General features: G+C 35.5%; 1 protein-coding gene across 1 annotated transcript in view; it reads left to right on the top strand.

The window, feature by feature from the left end:
• Positions 1–17,625, top strand: part of LOC128546260 (multiple epidermal growth factor-like domains protein 10) — a 51,262-nt gene that overhangs the window by 20,651 nt on the left and 12,986 nt on the right. Inside the window, exons 2-4 of the mRNA XM_053516556.1 lie at positions 1,565–1,982; positions 9,401–9,618; positions 14,135–14,794. Of these exons, the coding sequence (XP_053372531.1) occupies positions 1,565–1,982; positions 9,401–9,618; positions 14,135–14,794 (1,296 nt within the window). The remainder of the gene's footprint in view (positions 1–1,564; positions 1,983–9,400; positions 9,619–14,134; positions 14,795–17,625) is intronic.

Here is a 17,625-nt window from a genome sequence, read left to right as displayed (position 1 = left end):
ATCTTATTATTGTTAAGATATATGCAAACGTCTGTCAGAATTATAGGTGCGATATTCTCAAAGCCTTACAGTGTTAAGTGTCGTAAATGTAATAAAGTGACCGACAATTTGGCTCAGCATACAGTGTTATTTTGTTGTATGAACTCAATGAAAAGGGAAATATTGTGGACAAATATATTGAATCAGTATGGTATTACAACATTTAGTGCACTCATGCAAATGCAACCTAATGAGCAATTAGTTCATCTTATTTCTGGCATTTGTCTGAAAACGAATCTCTGGAATGCCTACATATTGTCAGTAAAGCACTTTATTTTATTTTTGTTGATATATAATAAATGTCACAAATTTTATTTACTAGCAATTTGTTATATTGCAGATATATTTAAAAACATTGTTTATACATTTAAACAAGCAAGCAGACTATGATTCGATGATTGTTCTAACAGCAAATACGTATACATGTTTAACAAAAAGAAAGAATCTTTTGTTATTTGAAATAAAGTTTTATTGCATATGTGCGAGTTGTCGTTAGAATAGTCAATTAATTTCTTAAGTTCTCCATTACCGATTCCGAGAGGATATTTTCTTTTAAGCACATTAGTTATTGAAATCGTTGTTAAAGACACGCATTGCCAAGCTCTTCTGAAGCTAGGACACGTCGTTTGCTAGCATAGTACATGTAGCATAAACAGGTACTATTTATAAAAGATCAGCCTATTAAAGTGCAAACGACGATTCAATGCAAACTGGTGATTATGGTTTTATATACATTGGATATAGAACACTAGCTTTCCATTGAAAATGTTTTTATCATTTTATTATATATAGATGTTGATTTAGAATTTCGAAATTAGAAAAAAAAATGCACTTGGTATAATATATTTGTTACATCTTATAAAAACATCCCGCATAATTCATGATATCTAAATTTTATTTACTGTCCTGGTATTGTATATTGTCAAAATGTATTCCAAAAAGTGTCATCCTAAATCTGTAACACATCCAGTAGTAGCACCCCATAACTGTAACATATCCAGCTAAACTGTAACATTTTATAAAACCACGAAAAATTAGACCCACAGTGATTTTTCTACCTCGTATTATAAGTGCATGTTTAGAGAGGGTTTTTGTCGATGCAAATGAGCATAAAATATGGTTAAAATATATTTTAATCAACTTCTTTTAGAAAATTTTCTACCAAAATTTCGAATTTTGTCAATAAACTCTTGATAGACATCAATATACTGTGTTTCGCAGGTTAAACCATGTCTCAACAGAGGTACATACCATTCATCTAGAAAAACACCTTTTACTTTTGCAAAAAAGAGATATATCTTTACCATTTGTTTGGCAAACAAAACACCGACAGCGTTTATTATCCTCCGAATGCTGTAACGTTATCCAGGAATACTGTAACAGTAGCATCCTAAATCTGTAACATGATATCCTCCACAACCGAGTCTCATGTAACAGTTCCTCCCCCGTGATTATAGCAATTCACTTCTTTCACTGACATAATTCTTAAAATTTTCAAATTGATGTTAGTCTATGTCTTTTGCAGCTGTTTCAAGAGCGGAAAATATAACATGTAGCAGTGAATGCTCCGACGAGTTAGGAACCTGTAACCATACAAAAGGCGAATGTTTGCATGGGTGCAAGGATGGGTTTGCGGGACCAGATTGCTCTTTTGAATGTCCTGCAAACTGCAGTTTTCCATCCGAGAACGAGACTGGAACATGTAATCATACAACAGGAGAATGTTTGCATGGCTGCAAGGACGGGTTTGCTGGAACAAACTGCTCTTTTGAATGTCCACAGAACTGTGTCTCTTCCGACGACAGAGGAAGTGCAATATGTAACGCAACGTCTGAGATTTGTGTCTATGGATGTAAAGATGGATTTTATGGTCGCAGCTGCGCAGACAAATGTTCTGATCAAAATCAGTATTGCATGCGATGCTCTGCAAAGAATGATAACAGGTAAAAAAAAAACGTTTATGTTATGGTTTAAAAATTACAAATTAAGATAGTCAGGGAATAGACAACGCAATTTTTCAATTAAATTTTTAATTAACCGATACATTCTGATCGCCGAAGCTGCGAAAAATTTTCACACCTCTGCTCGAGTTAGCCAGAAACAACAAAGAGTAAATTAATACACAGGGACCAGATGTCATGCTCGAGCGATCGAGTTATCGATGCTCGACCCAGCCATGGTAATTTCACATAGAAAATAGAAAGAAATCGGCCGGATACACATGAATTGCTCGAGCGAGCCCGGGTGCTCGAGTCATCGATGCTCGAGCGAGCGGTGTTTCACTGTAGTTCGGAAAGTCACAAATAAGACATTGAATATATCTATGTTTTTAAACTGACAGCTAATTTACTTCCACATGCCGATTATCATAATGGAAAGTTTAAGGATGTGCTCTCTGAGTACATAAACAGTTTGGCTTTATGTCAGTCACGGAATGACTATTTCGGATCAAGTAATTACCCGATACTGTTTCCCTAACTGGACTCGGTATTGTAATAATTTCTTGTTATTCAGGATCATGAAATCCATTCTATAATGCTAGGGGATATGAGGGGTGTTGTAATTGGACTCAGTATTGTTATATTTTCTGGATTTTGGAGTCCATTCAGTTTTCCTGTCATAGCATACTGCTTAAATCGGTGCTTGGGGCGTCATTACCTGTATTGAACAGACTCAAAGCGAGTATTGCATTAGATTGCTTTGTTGCGTTCTATGTTTCCAAAATATTTTGTAGATAGATTTTCTGATATTCATGGATCTTATTACCTTTTTGGATCCATGCGCATATATTCTTCACTTTTTTTCTGGAAACACTTACTCCTGCTATGTCGTTCATAAAATTTCAAAGTTTAAATTATTCTTTCAATTACGTATATTTTATAAAATGTTTCAAAAACATTAGAATTAGTTTATATTTTACAAACTGCTTTCTATTTAGATGCAATATTATTGACCTTACAACAGAAACATGTCTGCCTTAAACAAGGTTAAGATGTCACGTTCCTCTAATTTATATGCAGTGAATTCAATTCATTTCAATAGTTGATTGCCACCGGCCCATACACATGTAATATATATTATTTGACAGAGTGCAATTACATACAGGTCAGTAAATAAGCAATGAGATCATGCACTATATGTTCAATTCCATACATATGTAACATCATAAACATATATTGCGAATGCATCGACTTACTGAAATACTGACTAAAACTGTTCTCTTTGTTTTAACGCATAGTATATATACATGGCCACAATGCGTACAACATGTCCATTATCTGATGACATTAAAAGTAAAATTTGTATACAGATGTATTTCAAGATATAATTTTGGAATATAAGAAGAGCAACTATATGTCTTTATATATAAAACAGACACAAGAGGACAAAGTGATATTCATTTTCAATATAGCATTCACAGTAAGGACAATTCCGAATCACTCTTGCAATATCAAAGTGTCTACGCCTTTCAATAATGAGAGAATGACTAAAACTTCTTAATGCTGCAAGACATTTTCTAAATTTATCTTAATATTAACCACATATCTATAATTTTTAATGGCATATTCTGTTTTGTACCTTGTATAATAACTCAGTTTGTATTGTGTTCACATCTATCTATACTGGTCTTTCAGTAGTTGTACATATTGCAGTATGAACAAATTAAGGTTGTCAACCCTTTTGGTTTCCCACACATACCCATGACCATTTTTCATACAAATGAGTTCGTATATCAGTAACTCAATCACTATAACCAATATTGTCATGATATATAAGCACATCATAACGCATTCTGATGTATCTATCTTTTGGCAAGTTTAACGTATCCAGTATTTGACTATACGCATAGCAGCAAGCATATACATACACATAATAATAATTATATATATAAAGGGTATCCATGAGAGAATGTGTGCATGATAAACATATACACAAATGGTATTGACCTCACTTTAATACCCACTTTATTATTCGACTGAGAAAATATAATGTATCCCCACCACATGAACCATTAACACACGTAATATAGAAAGCACGGTATAAGTCTGTTGTTCAACAAGAGATAATTCCTGACCCTTTTCGAGTTTTATATAATTGTGTCCTTTTTCCGCTCATAAAGTGCATGGATCTTGCAAATTATGTTTTCTTCTGTCGGGCTATTACAGCTGACCTAGATATGTCAGATAAACAGGGTAGTTAACACTGGTTTTGAATTCCTATGATAGTAAGGCGCCTGCAGCTAAGGGATAGGGAACGTGCTAACAAAGCTAAAATTTAAGAAAATAGCCAGATTAACACCGTATATAAAACTTATCGATTTGGACAATGTAGCTTATCTGTTTATACACGGAAAGTCTAAACATGACCTTGAGAATATGAAATAAGGCAAAGCTTCAAACAATACAAAGAAATCAGATTTTGCATTATTTACCTTTTACTCTTATCAGAAGAAAGTGGAAATTTGTAAGAGAATAGTCATTTTGTAAAATATATGTATTCTTCAAACATGTGACAGTAAATATTATGCTTTTCAAATTTTCTGAGAAACTGCAGCTGAAAAAATACAAACTTGAAACCAAACTTGTATGGCTTTTGAGTGATATAATAATTTTGAGCTATCGGATGACGATCTGTAATCACTGCGGACAAATTAAATGCTGGCCGCAACGTTCGCCTCATGGTAAAGGAGAACACCAATTGTTTTCCTTTAGACTTCCATTATAGCATTATGGCGAGTACGGCGTTCCATAAATTTAAACGTGTATACCTTAGTTCAACCAATATATCGGACGAAAAAGATATGAATAGTGATAGTTTGATAGTTTATTGAAGTATGTATTTATTTAATTTTTTTTTTTTTTTTTTTTACGTGAATAAGATGACCCCTTTTTATGTTGTTCATATAGCAGGAGAAATTAGTTTTATAAAACGTTTGACAATGCACATAAAACAAATTTAGTCAAAATATATACTGTATTTTGAAAACAAAAATCACTTCATATGATTGTTTACATGGCTGCATCAGAACGGACAAACATTACCATATTCCCAGTTATAGGCTTACCTTATTCCCAGTAAGTTCCCTATACTTTTTCAATTGGTTGTCAACAAAGTTTCATCAGGTAAATGTCCAGGTTTAAGGAAGATACGGACAGTTTACTTTGGTCACCCCACCCCTCTTCTATATAAAGGCCCATATTCAGACTCTGTCGTCAATTTATTCTAATTTGTTACGTTCTGAGCACTGGATTTTGCTTGGAAGCTAAAACATGGTTCATTCTGGAAGAAATAAAAATAAAGTATATTAAAGTTAACAAAACGTCTTCCTACGCGAAGCCGACCTTAATCGAATGGAATCGTGCCTATCACGCATGAACCGTATGGGACAATGCTTATCGATTAATCAAATGGAATTAGACGCTTCCACTGGAATTATCTGCCCTTATCAGTTGTGTATTGTTTAAACCTTCATAGTTGTAGGTTTAACATGTTATGTTTGTTAATTTTGAGGATTAAGACAATTTTCTATGAACATTCAACACAAATGTTTCTATTAAGCTACATTTCTCATAGGAAAAGCCTGGCTATTTTCTAACTAGCATTCGCCCGGTGGATCATGGTATTGATACGATACAGAAATTTGTTAGACTGTGTTACTTCTCATACAGACTTTTAACTTAGTTACGGCTAAAATAGAAGTCTAAGAAATCTGACGCTTGTAATTGGCGTTTTAAGTGGCAGGGGACAGTTTCGCATTTTATCCTACCACTATGCATTTATCAGGCCGATATCTGCCTGCCGTGTAAACTTGAGGTTATTCAGTCAATGCAGGTTTATACCATGAATGCAACTGATGGACTATTTTTTCAAGTGTATGTGCTATAGGCTATGTAAACTGGGCCAAGAGTTCGAAGCTCAAACATTTCTTCATTTTATGAGGACAGCCACGGTAAAAAAATAAATCAAAATAAAAAATTAGTTCACTCTATCCTAGTAAACCTCCATACGGAATGGTACGGTGACGGTTTTTAAAGTCTGTGTGAATCGACCTTGACTTTGTACAAGATTTAGCTTACCAAAAGGTTCCTTCTAGCGCATATTAAATATTCTTTTTAAGGGATCTTTAATAAAATACTTATGAACTGTGTTTTTGCTGGTTTACGTGCATTCTTATCTATTTATTATAAGAATACTTAAAGTTATTTCACACAAACATTTATTTAACTTAAAATAATAAAAAAAACACCTGTAGATGAGCGATCCTACCTAAATATTATCAGCGGACAATAAATACCATCACTCTGTCAAAATTTCGGGAACCAATGTCGACAGCTGTCCTAGTGGCACAGATCAGAATTTGGTCGTATGTTTGCCTAATTTTAATTAGCAATACAATGGAAGAAAGGTTCTGCCTTATGCTAGTAATTGCATTGCATGAATGGATACTTACAGCTCCAGAACGACTAAACAGGGAGAAAAGGGCTTTTATATAAGTCGGCACCAACAAACTGATGGATTTGAAAAAGGTGCGTACAAAAAATTCACAACTTGAAAATTACAAAACAATTAATCAAAAGGTATGGAATTACAAAGTTCGAAATATTTATAGCTCAGTAAAGTGAAGAAATGCATTATTACAGTTCTAGATAAAAACAAGGGAAGTAATTGAAATGTTGTAATCCGGTGACGGTACGTATCGTGCAATAGCATTCACAGACAAGTAAAAAATCTCGAATAACTTTATTAGTACAGTATGTTTTGATGGTTACACTTAAAATGTTAAAATAATAAAGTTGGTATGAAATAAAATCGTAAAAAGAACCCCTGGAAGCAGCAAAGAATGCAACCGAGAAGAATAATAGACTAGTAGACGATATTTATTGGCGGGGGTCTATTTTTAGATGATAAATATTCATTTAGTTAATCTCGATTCTACAATATAGCATGTAAGATTTAGGAGTTAGATAGTTCAAACTAAATTATTGTTTTTGTAGGTCTGTTACGTAGTTGTATTTCACTAAAGATAGACTTAAAGATGCGTAAAAACACATTGGCAAAGAGGCTATTTGTAATGAATATGCATGAGTACAAAATGGCGGCGCCTACTGGAATTCGGATGCCTTTGATGATACCCTTGTATCCATTACCTGCTCATTCAAGTGTGACATGTTCACCATAAGTGTTCCTTCTCATCAGAAGGAACAATAATTGGCGTTCACTCATTTTTAGTTAGAAATTTACACAAATAACCAGATTTAAGCAGTCGTTTATTGTAATTATTGGATCTAAACCATTCATAGTGGAAGGAATTTCATTACCTCACATTTTCTTGTACGAAAATGGAGTAAATTTAAGACTGCGGGCATTTGAATTCATCTCAAGCGTGGGTTTCGGCTGTATTTTATCCGAGACAAAACTATTCTGCTTGTTTTGTACGTGAATGCCCTGTTAGCACCGATGATTTATATTACACAGAACTTTAGAGGGCAAAGTATGAGGTATGAAATACTGTTTTATTGTAAGGAATCGTGTGTAACTGGATCAAGCAGACAAGGGGTTGAAGGGCGTAGGAATTCACAAGTGAGTGAAATTCTGGATTATTTTTGTATAGAAAAAAACGTTTTGAAAGTAAATATATGTTATACACAGATTTTATCGACTGTAGGATAAATAGAATATTAGGTTACTGTCTTTCTTAACTTAAGTTTATCCACCTCGTCTCCGAAAGGTTTATCCCCCTCGGCAAGCCTCGAGTGGATAAACCTTTCTCCAACTCGGTGGATAAACTTAAGTTAAAAAAGACAGTAACCTAATATTCTCTATTTGCGCATTTGGCATTTTTTAAATTAAAATAGGGAGATGTACTTTAAAGACCTTTATATTCAACTGGTCATTTATGGTGTTTATAGAACAAAGGATTTTATCATTTTGTAAAATAAATGAATAAATGCTTGAAACGAATTTCCTAGTTACGTGTAGGCGGCCCGGTCTAAAATCTTACCTTGGGTAACGGAAGTCAGAGAAAGAGAAACGGTCATCCATCCATCCAGATTCAGCCCAAATTTGCGGAAAAAAACGGTTATGAAATACTTTTCTTTCCGCCACTATTTTCGTCTGGTTACATGCTTTATAAATATAGATATGATTTAGGTCAGTCGTTTGCAGATGCTGCGATCCAGGTCGCGCAAGGTGTGCATTTTTGCGACAGTTTTGCTTCAAAATTTTGTGTCCTGCAACCGGAGTTTTACTCGATTTTTAGCATGGGAACAACGGAATCGTCAGTCTGAAAATGACACATGATGAAGTGTTAAACATATGCAATAAGTTAGACATCATGGCCTAAAGTGAGATATTAATATCTCCTTGAACTGCGTTTAACTCGACAGAGCCCATATCTGATTCTCACTCCAATGACGTACATTTTGCCATTGACCTGTTTATGTGAGAAAGTTGTCACGAGTCGTGACTCACACTCTACTGGTTCTTACTGAAAGTTTGCTGAAATCTGGCATACAAAACAAAGAATGTTTTTAAATGCATTTGACTTTAACAGTGGTACGTAATAGGCTGGTATTACTGAGTGTATACATTTGTCAAACTGAGTACGGGAATCTCGTTGTTAAAACACATTTACTCTCCAGTTGAAATCTCACCTTAAACGACACAATCATCAGTTTTATGCTGCAGTGCTTGGTTGCTTATGATTCTGGCATATTTATTCTTACTGTTTGATCCATCCGTTTTGTAAATGATTTTTTTTTTCATAAATTGCAGCCTTAATATGATTGTTTTATGGGCATTTCATCTCGTAGGTAGTACCTCAGATTTTATTATAAATAGTTATAATCTACTATTAAGGTAGTTAAGCAAGTTTGAAACAACTATTGTTCCACATTGTAGAATTTTATTAAACGACATTATTCAAAGCATCATTATCTCTAAAGGAAATTCAGCCAATAAAAATGTAAGATCATGTGCATGATATTATGTTAATAGCGATTGAAAATGTTAGTCCTCCATTCAAATTTTACAATGGAATCTATTGGAAAATCGTTCTTTTGGTAACATTTTAGCATATAATTAAAGTTAAATGATGTAGTTTCATAGATGTAGATTTTTTCATATAATATTTGTAAATTATATGGCCTAATAAAATGTATAGGTCCATGTGCTTAGTATGATATAATTCGACAAATACCAATGAGCCGTTATAATGTTGCTAATTTTATGTAATCATTTTGGATTGTTTTACATCAACACATATTTATTTTCAAAGCGATCTTTTCAGTTCAGGGCTACCTTCAACAATACAAATTAAAGTTGAAACGCTCTTTACAATAATATCACTATTGTTTTCAAGCGGATTTGAATGCAACGAATGCAACAGAAACTTCTACCGAGATAACGGTAAATGCCTTGCGTGTAACTACTATTGTGTTAGAAAGCCAGATCAGCCTCCTCGAACTTGCAGGGAACGTGACGGATACTGTAACTTCGGTTGTCGTCCAGGTCGCTATGGTTTTAAATGTGGCATAAGATGTAGCAGCACTTGCAAAGATATTTGTCAAAGGGATACTGGTAAGACATTAACATCTATTCGGATAAACATGAATAGTAAAATACCTATATCTTTCATCTTATGTTTAATAAACACATATGATATTGCTAAACGTTAATACATTCTGCAATGCTGTTTAAACGAAATAAACGTTTCCATTATACGTAAATGTCATTATCGATTCAATCACAATGTGGAACAAAACCTTATTTTGAACTTCTGACTAGCAACTTCCATAATTTGCCAGATCTTATACTCATGTAAGCGCACGGCCCAATATGTTCATTAACATGTTACGGTATTCCTACAAATAGAGCAGATTTGTTTCAAATGATGAATGTCAGGCTACTGATCGTTAAGTCCAGTCGGCACTACACCGGCAAAAAATGTTTTCTCAATTTTGGGGTAATATGACCAATGCTTGGCTTATATCAATGCTCGGCGTATGTCATATTTAGCACTGAATAAAGAATTGCATTTATGATGTGTTACGGTCGCTTTTGCGTAGCATGTACGTTTAAAACCGATTTCTCACAACTGCTTCAGGAAGTCCACTCTGGCTCAGTAGTTAGAACATTGGACTTCCACCAAATGAAATGCGACACGGTGTAATGGTCAGTTTTTTTTTCAAGTCCCCGGGTAAAAACAACCAATTGATTTCTTCCTGACTGGTTGTTGTTTTTTCTCCCCCTGGTTAGTATTTCCCTCATTATTTTTTGTTTCACAAAGAAGGTGGAAAACAGTTTGAGAGTTTCCCCCTATTATGTATTTATCTACATACCTGAATGATAATAGACAGTGAAATGTGGAAGAAATTGTTTAATTAACTTTCATGTTTCTACATGAATGAATAACAGACGGCGAATAAGGAAGAAACTGACAGGTTGGCTCTTTCTACGCTAGTATGTATTTGTCTGCGTACCAGAATGATATAGACGGTGAATGAGGAAGAAACTGACTACATGTATGTATCTACAAGTCTGAGTAAAACACATTGAAGCGGGAAGAAACTAACGGGTTGGTTCTTCCCAGCCCAGTGAGCATGTAGCTGCATGTCTGAAAATACACAATGAAGGGAGAAGAAACTGACTAGATGGTCGTTTCCTCCCTAGTGTGCATATACCTGCATGCCTGAATATTCCTGCCTAGTGTGCATGTATCTGCATGTCTGAATAATAGGCAATGAATGGGGAAAACTGACTTGTTGGTTTTTTATCCCCCTAGTGAGCATGTATATGCATGCCTGAATAATACATGGTGAAGGGGAAAGAAACTAACTGACTAGATTGTTCTTTCCCTAGTGTGCATGTCTCTGCATGTCTAAATAATACACGGTGAAGGGGGAAAGAACTGACTTGCTGGTTCTTTCCCCCTAGTATGTATGTATCTACCTGTCTGAATAATACATGGTGAAGGGGGACGAAACTGCTTAGTTGGGTCCTTCCCCTGTAGTGTGCATGTATCTACATATATGAATAATACACGGCGAAGTGTGAAGGGGGTAGTGCGGGGATTTCAAAAGGGTTCAGAAATCGAATCCAGAACGACGTTGGACATTCGAATCCAAAATGACATAGAACATTCGACCCAAGAACAATATTGGACATTGTAAAACAGGATCGACATATGACATTAGAACCAAGAACGACATTGGACATTTGAATCCAAAACGAAATTGGACATTCGATTTCAGAACGAAATTGGACATTCAAACCCAGAATGACATTGAACATTTGATTTCAGAACGAAATTGGACATTCGAAACCAGAACTAATTGGACATTCGGACCAGGAACGACATTGGGCATTCAATTTCAGAACGGCATTGGACATTCGAAACCAGAACGACATTGGACGCTCGAATCTAAAACGACATTTGACATTTGAATCTAGAACGACATTGGACATTCGATTTCAGAACGTCATCAGACATTCGATTTTTAAACGACATGGGCATTTGTTATTTCAGAACGACATTGAACATTCGACACAATAACGACATTGCACGTTTGATTTCAAAACGACATTGGACATTCGATTTCAGAACGACATTGGACATTGAAACCAGAACGACACTGGGCATTCGAACCCAGAACGACATTGGTCAATCAAATCTAAAACGACGAAGGTTGAGACCGGGTGGCGGTCTATGTGGGTGGGGGGTAGCATAGTGGCTATTTCGGGAAAAAAATTGTTACCTCACAATCTTGGTGTAACTATCACCAATACTCTGGATTGGTCCAAACACATAGACAATGTGGCTAGTAAGGCCACTAGAACACTGGGTTTCATACGTCGTAACCTCTCTTTTGGCTTACAAAACCTTGGTTAGACGCCAGATTGAATATGCATCCCCAGTATGGAATCCCTACACTACAGAATATACAGAGGATTGAAAAGGTTCAACGCACTGCGGCAAGATGGGCATGTAGGAGGTGGCGTAGGACCAGTCATGTGGGTGACATGCTGACAGAATTAGACTTGGATAGTCTAGAGCATAGAAGAGAGGTCACAAGTTTAACCTTTTTCTACAAAATTCATAACAATCTAGTCTGTATCGATAAGGATAGATACTTGACCCCTATTACAAATAGGTCACTTAGAACCAGACACAGTCATCCTTTCCAGTACTATAGAATTTCCCCCACATACAAATTGCTTTAAGTATTCCTTTTTCCCCAGGTTAATAACAGTCTGGAATGGCCTGTCTGAGTCAACTGTCTCCATTAGTACAGTGGACTCCTTCAAGAAGGTCATTATGACAATGTAAGGTAATATAGCCATGTACATAGTTTTAACAGGTTATGTCGGCTACCCTTTTTAAAAAACATATAAATTGGCTGTCAGAGCGATTTTGGCATCATAATTACTTATTCGTTTTTATTAACTGTATTATATATGGGTAGTTGTTTGTTTTTATCAACTCTTCTGACTGTACAAATTGCCACCCGCATGACGTTATGATCAACAATGATCGAAGTCTTTAAGCAGGTCTCAAAATTGGTTTTATCCCATTTTCGGATTTTTTCAGTTATTTCAGTTTGGGCGCCCCCAGCTCCGCCATATGACCTATCATGTGTCGGTGTGACGTTAAATCAAAGAAAAAAAAAAAAAAAAAAAAGCTCCGCCCCAGACCTTTAGTTTTGGATTGGACCGGGTTGCCGTTGTAGAGAGTGTTTGTTATCTCCCTGAGCACTTGGTCTTGAAAGTCTGCAAGACCTTCTGAACGTGTCACAGACCGTTTAAAGATGAAACCAGAATGTTAAAACGCGGGCCTTTCGGTCATTACCACAAACTCTTTGTACGTGTTATGTTGTTTCAGAGAACTGATGGTAGACCTCCTTCGTACCCACTTGGGCAAAATGAGGGCAAGAGCAGATGATAGGAGGCAGTGAGGAGGACCTCCTTGAACCCCAGAAACGTATAAAACGTATAAGGAGCCGGTGCTCAGAATCATTATCGAAATTTTGTTGATAAAGGGACCTGCATTTAACTCCTCTCCAAGAGGAGCTATTTGGCGAAAGAGGTCCTCCTGAGACCCGAGAATTAGAGTGGGAAAAGCTAACAATTGAAAACAAAACACTGTTTGCATTTAACACACATAAGTTTATTTCTTTAGAAATAGCTTGACAGACCTTCTCTGTCAGACCCGTTACTGATAATAGGTGCGCATGCGTTTTTTTGTGTGTTTTGGGGGGTTTTTTTGGGTCAGAGGAGGGCCTCCTTCGCCAAATTCTGTAGCTCCTCTCAAAACGGTGTGGAAAGCAGGTCCCTTTATCCGGTACATTGCTATTCTACAAGTTGTGTAGGCTATTAATGATATAAGAAAAAAGCGTCTTCTTCCAAAAAGCTCAATTTCACGACGACAATAGATTTGTTCATTTTCCTTTGAAAGTTGGTGGTATTTTTAAGGTATTTCCTGAAGTTGTTTTCAGCCTCGAGGTAACTGTGATCTTGAGATTTAAAAGAATAACCCCAAAACATAACCCGTTCCACACGCAATACTTAAGTTTGAAGGTTATAGGTATTAGCGCTCTGAAAACAGTTGACCTATCCATGAACCGACCGACCGATACACTGATAAAATTACGTAGTTCCTGCTGTTTTTGTGATTATATACTCGTTCTTATGTCAACAACATCTACGATTTAAATCACCATGTCTGCAACAGGAATGTTCGTTTATATGTTCATTGTTTGGAAAAGCCGGATATATCTTATGCTATGTTCTGCGTTTTTCCAGTGGAATGTAGAAGAAACATTTTTAATTTCATAGACATATTTAAGTATTTTCATGAGTGATAGGAAAATCGCGAAAGAAAATGTTTGACCGTTTTGAATTGCTGAAGTCATGATAATTTATAGCATCAAGTGTTTTTAATTGTACTATGCATGAGATCATGGTTTACTCACAAGCATGCTGTTTACTTAAGTTCTATTAACGTTGTTAACAGAGATTCTTTTGAACTTCTGCAATTTATAGAACATACTCCTGTCCATCTTATAGCTGTAGAAATATTATTGTCTTTTTTGTGAAGGATCCTGTATCGGAGGATGCAAATTTCCAAGTTACTGTGGACCAACTTGTGAAATTAAATGTCAAGATGGTTGCAAATTACAACAGTGTAACCAGTCTTGTGGTTGCGTGAACGGTTGTAATCATAATTACTGGGGAGACAAATGCACGAACCTCTGTAGCGAAAATTGCAAGGAGCCTGTAGACTCTGCAATATGTGACAGTATCGATGGGACCTGTCTTCACGGATGTAAAGACAATAAACATTGGGGTAATAAGTGCATCTCTTGCTCCGATGGTTGTCTATATGGAACCTGTGAACAGAAATCTGGGGACTGCACGGAAGGATGCACGAAAAATACAGTATATGGAGGGCAATGTAATGTACCATGCAGTGACAATTGTCTAAACGGCACGTGTGAGAGAGCCGACGGATATTGTAACAAATGCGCAGAAGGAAATTATGGTGTACACTGTGAAAAGACCTGCAATGTAAATTGCATGAAAAGCACCTGCGATAGAGTAAATGGATCCTGTGTTTATGGATGTAAAACGGGCACCTACGGAGAAAAATGTAACAAAGACTGCAGCGACAAGTGTTTTGATCTGAGTTGTGAAAGAGTCGACGGTAATTGTACTGAAGGATGTGTTTCAGGATATCAAGGTTTCCATTGTCTGACCGGTATGTGCAATATTTATTTGAAAACTTAGATGTTATAGTCCACGGTAAATTGTTATCCTGTGGATATTTTGCTATATTTTGAAAAGTCATGTTTTTAATGCCCATCATTATGACAGTCATCTTAAATATAAAATGGTTTCCATATTTAGATATGCATATGTCGCTTTATTTTCAATCTAGCCTTTTAATAAAGCAGTTTATATGTATAAATGGTAAATGTTCGTACATTTATAAGGTTTATGCATGTATGAAGCTTCAGTTAAGCATTGATTTTTTTTTATCCATGTAGTTTACCTTTTCAGGAAATATTATGTTTATTCAAATACGTGTTTATGATATTCATTTTACATAATATCAATTGTTTTAAGACGATGTATTCATAAATTATGCGTGACAGGGTGTAGCAAAATTCCCTGCTGCAATGAAATACCTGCTACCTTGTAGAGAGATAAGAAAGACATTATATTAGATTTTTCCTTTCATTTAAAAATTATCACTTGATATAGAAAATTCTAAAGAAGTAAGTGTACAGCTTTCCCTTTGTCTCACACAGAAAGTCTAACATAACTGAAAATAATGTGGCATAAATCGAAGAAAATAAATGGTACGTTTTGAACATCATGAATTTACATTTAGTGGTTTTGAATCACTTGAAATATGATATTTAGTAAGATATGACTTTGATAAATTGAAAAAAAAAATTTGAAAAAATGCCAAAAAGTTTAATGGCTCATCGTCACAGGGGCAAACAATTTTCAAAATGTCTTTTTGGCATTTTTTTCTAAGAAAACATTATAATTGTTATGTATTTAAGTGTATATGGCTAATTGACCCATACTGTATCCTAGGTACGTTACTGCCACCTGCGGTCATACCATGTCAATCATTCAGGATACAATTCCAATTGTATCTGACAATGCCTCACTACTGGCATTCTTCTCACATATATTTAGTGTTTACATTTATTAGAAGTAGCTCTTCTCAAAAAAACCAAAAATAGACGATCTTCTGGCAATATGTTTGGTTTTGTCGGTCCGAACGACCATTTTTCAGAAGTTTTCAGGATCAGTTTTCACATGCGTCAGGCTTTTGGGGTGCAGTGATATCCGCTGGTATATTATTAAATACAAAAATATTTTACATCAAGATTCATAAATCTACAGCCAAAACATGACCATGCAGGGGCGCCATTTTGATCCTTGTATAATTACCGTTACAGTAGTGTAACATACATGATCCATGTATAATAACCGTTACCATACCATACTTTTCCCTACGACTGCTGTAGCGCCTCTCGGACTGTGCGACCATAGAAAAAAAATGTTGTTTTTTGTCTCAAAACCAATAAAAAAAGTTTGAGGTCGGGGGAAAATGGTTCAGGTCGGTCGGGAGACTGGAAACACACCTATTTGTTGGCCTTAAAACGTATGATTTCTAAATGTAACAGCAATTATAGTCTCAAATATCTTAATGGATTAGATATCCATTATGCTTATACCAGCCGAATAAACTATGAATAAACAGATACGTGTAGTATAATTACATGTTTACACACTAACCAGCGCACAAGCATACAATGTCGGACCCATGTGGTCTCCCACATGGGATCTATATGGGCTACCCACATGGGACCCAGATGGATTTTGCATACCATATAGTATGTACTATATGGGACCAATGTGGGTCCCTTATGGGTCACATATCTTATAGCCGATTTGAAACCTTTCTGGGTACCATATCGTATATAGTATGGACCGTTTAGGGGCGTTTTGGAATTGTGTGGGTCTTATTTTGTATTGATATTGTCAACAGGTGCCGTAACATTGTAGCTGCCCATGTAGTTGTTTCCGGATCACTATGGACTGTTTTATTCTCCTGATCTACTCATCTCCAAGACACTTCTTCACTTCACAGATTCCTTGTAGAGGCATTCTGTAAAGTGGAAAAGTAATGTCAGTCTGAGCACATGTCCCTAACAATTATGAATATTTACCAAATATCATGATAATTTGCAAGCATTTTACATGTTTATTAAGAAAATAAATGACAAATCTACAAGATTAGAAAGATAACCAAGTACGCATCTGAGAGATAGATTTGTACAGAACAAGAAATAATGAACATTTTTATTAACAAGTAATAAAAGTATAAAGAAATATTTCGGACTTTGGATATAGACCATAAGGGTCCCATATAGGCTTGCTCATAAGAGTCGTGAAAACACATGAAAAACATTTTTTCAGTGCTTTAATCAAAGTTTTTTTTCACATTTTAAACAACAACACTTCATTCAGCTATTTATAATAGTTAAATTATGTTTAAAAACTACGAAGGGTTCTCGCTGAAATGACAAATCTGTCAACAACCCAACTATGGAGCCTCCGTGGCCGAAAGGTTATGTTTGCCGACTTCGAATCACTTGCCCCTCATCGATGTGGGTTCGAGCCTCACTTGGGGCGTTGAATTGTGTCGGTGCGATATTAAATCCAACAAAAAAAACAACTATACTGCCATTATGAACGTTATCCTATTCAAAATTGCGCCCGATACAAATAATTTCGCGATATTTTTTTTTTTTTTTTTTTTTTTGAAAGTTCCTTTTTCAAATTCAGTGTATGCAATAACAAGTTAAGATATGATTACACTATTTTTGCACTTATACAAAATAAATAAATACAAAACAAAAATATAAATATACACTGCCAAAACAGTAACAAATATGGGACCCTTCTGGGAAACGTATTTTTGAGACCAAAAATGTATTACAATTCATGGAAAACACGATTGTTTATACTAGTGTCAACACTTATGAGATCAAATTATCCTTCACT

The sequence above is a fragment of the Mercenaria mercenaria genome, chromosome 10 (genome assembly GCF_021730395.1).
Source record: "Mercenaria mercenaria strain notata chromosome 10, MADL_Memer_1, whole genome shotgun sequence".
NCBI classification, from domain to species: domain Eukaryota; kingdom Metazoa; phylum Mollusca; class Bivalvia; order Venerida; family Veneridae; genus Mercenaria; species Mercenaria mercenaria.
Note: the sequence above shows the minus strand (reverse complement) of the source record. Positions and strands in the feature narration are given on the sequence as shown.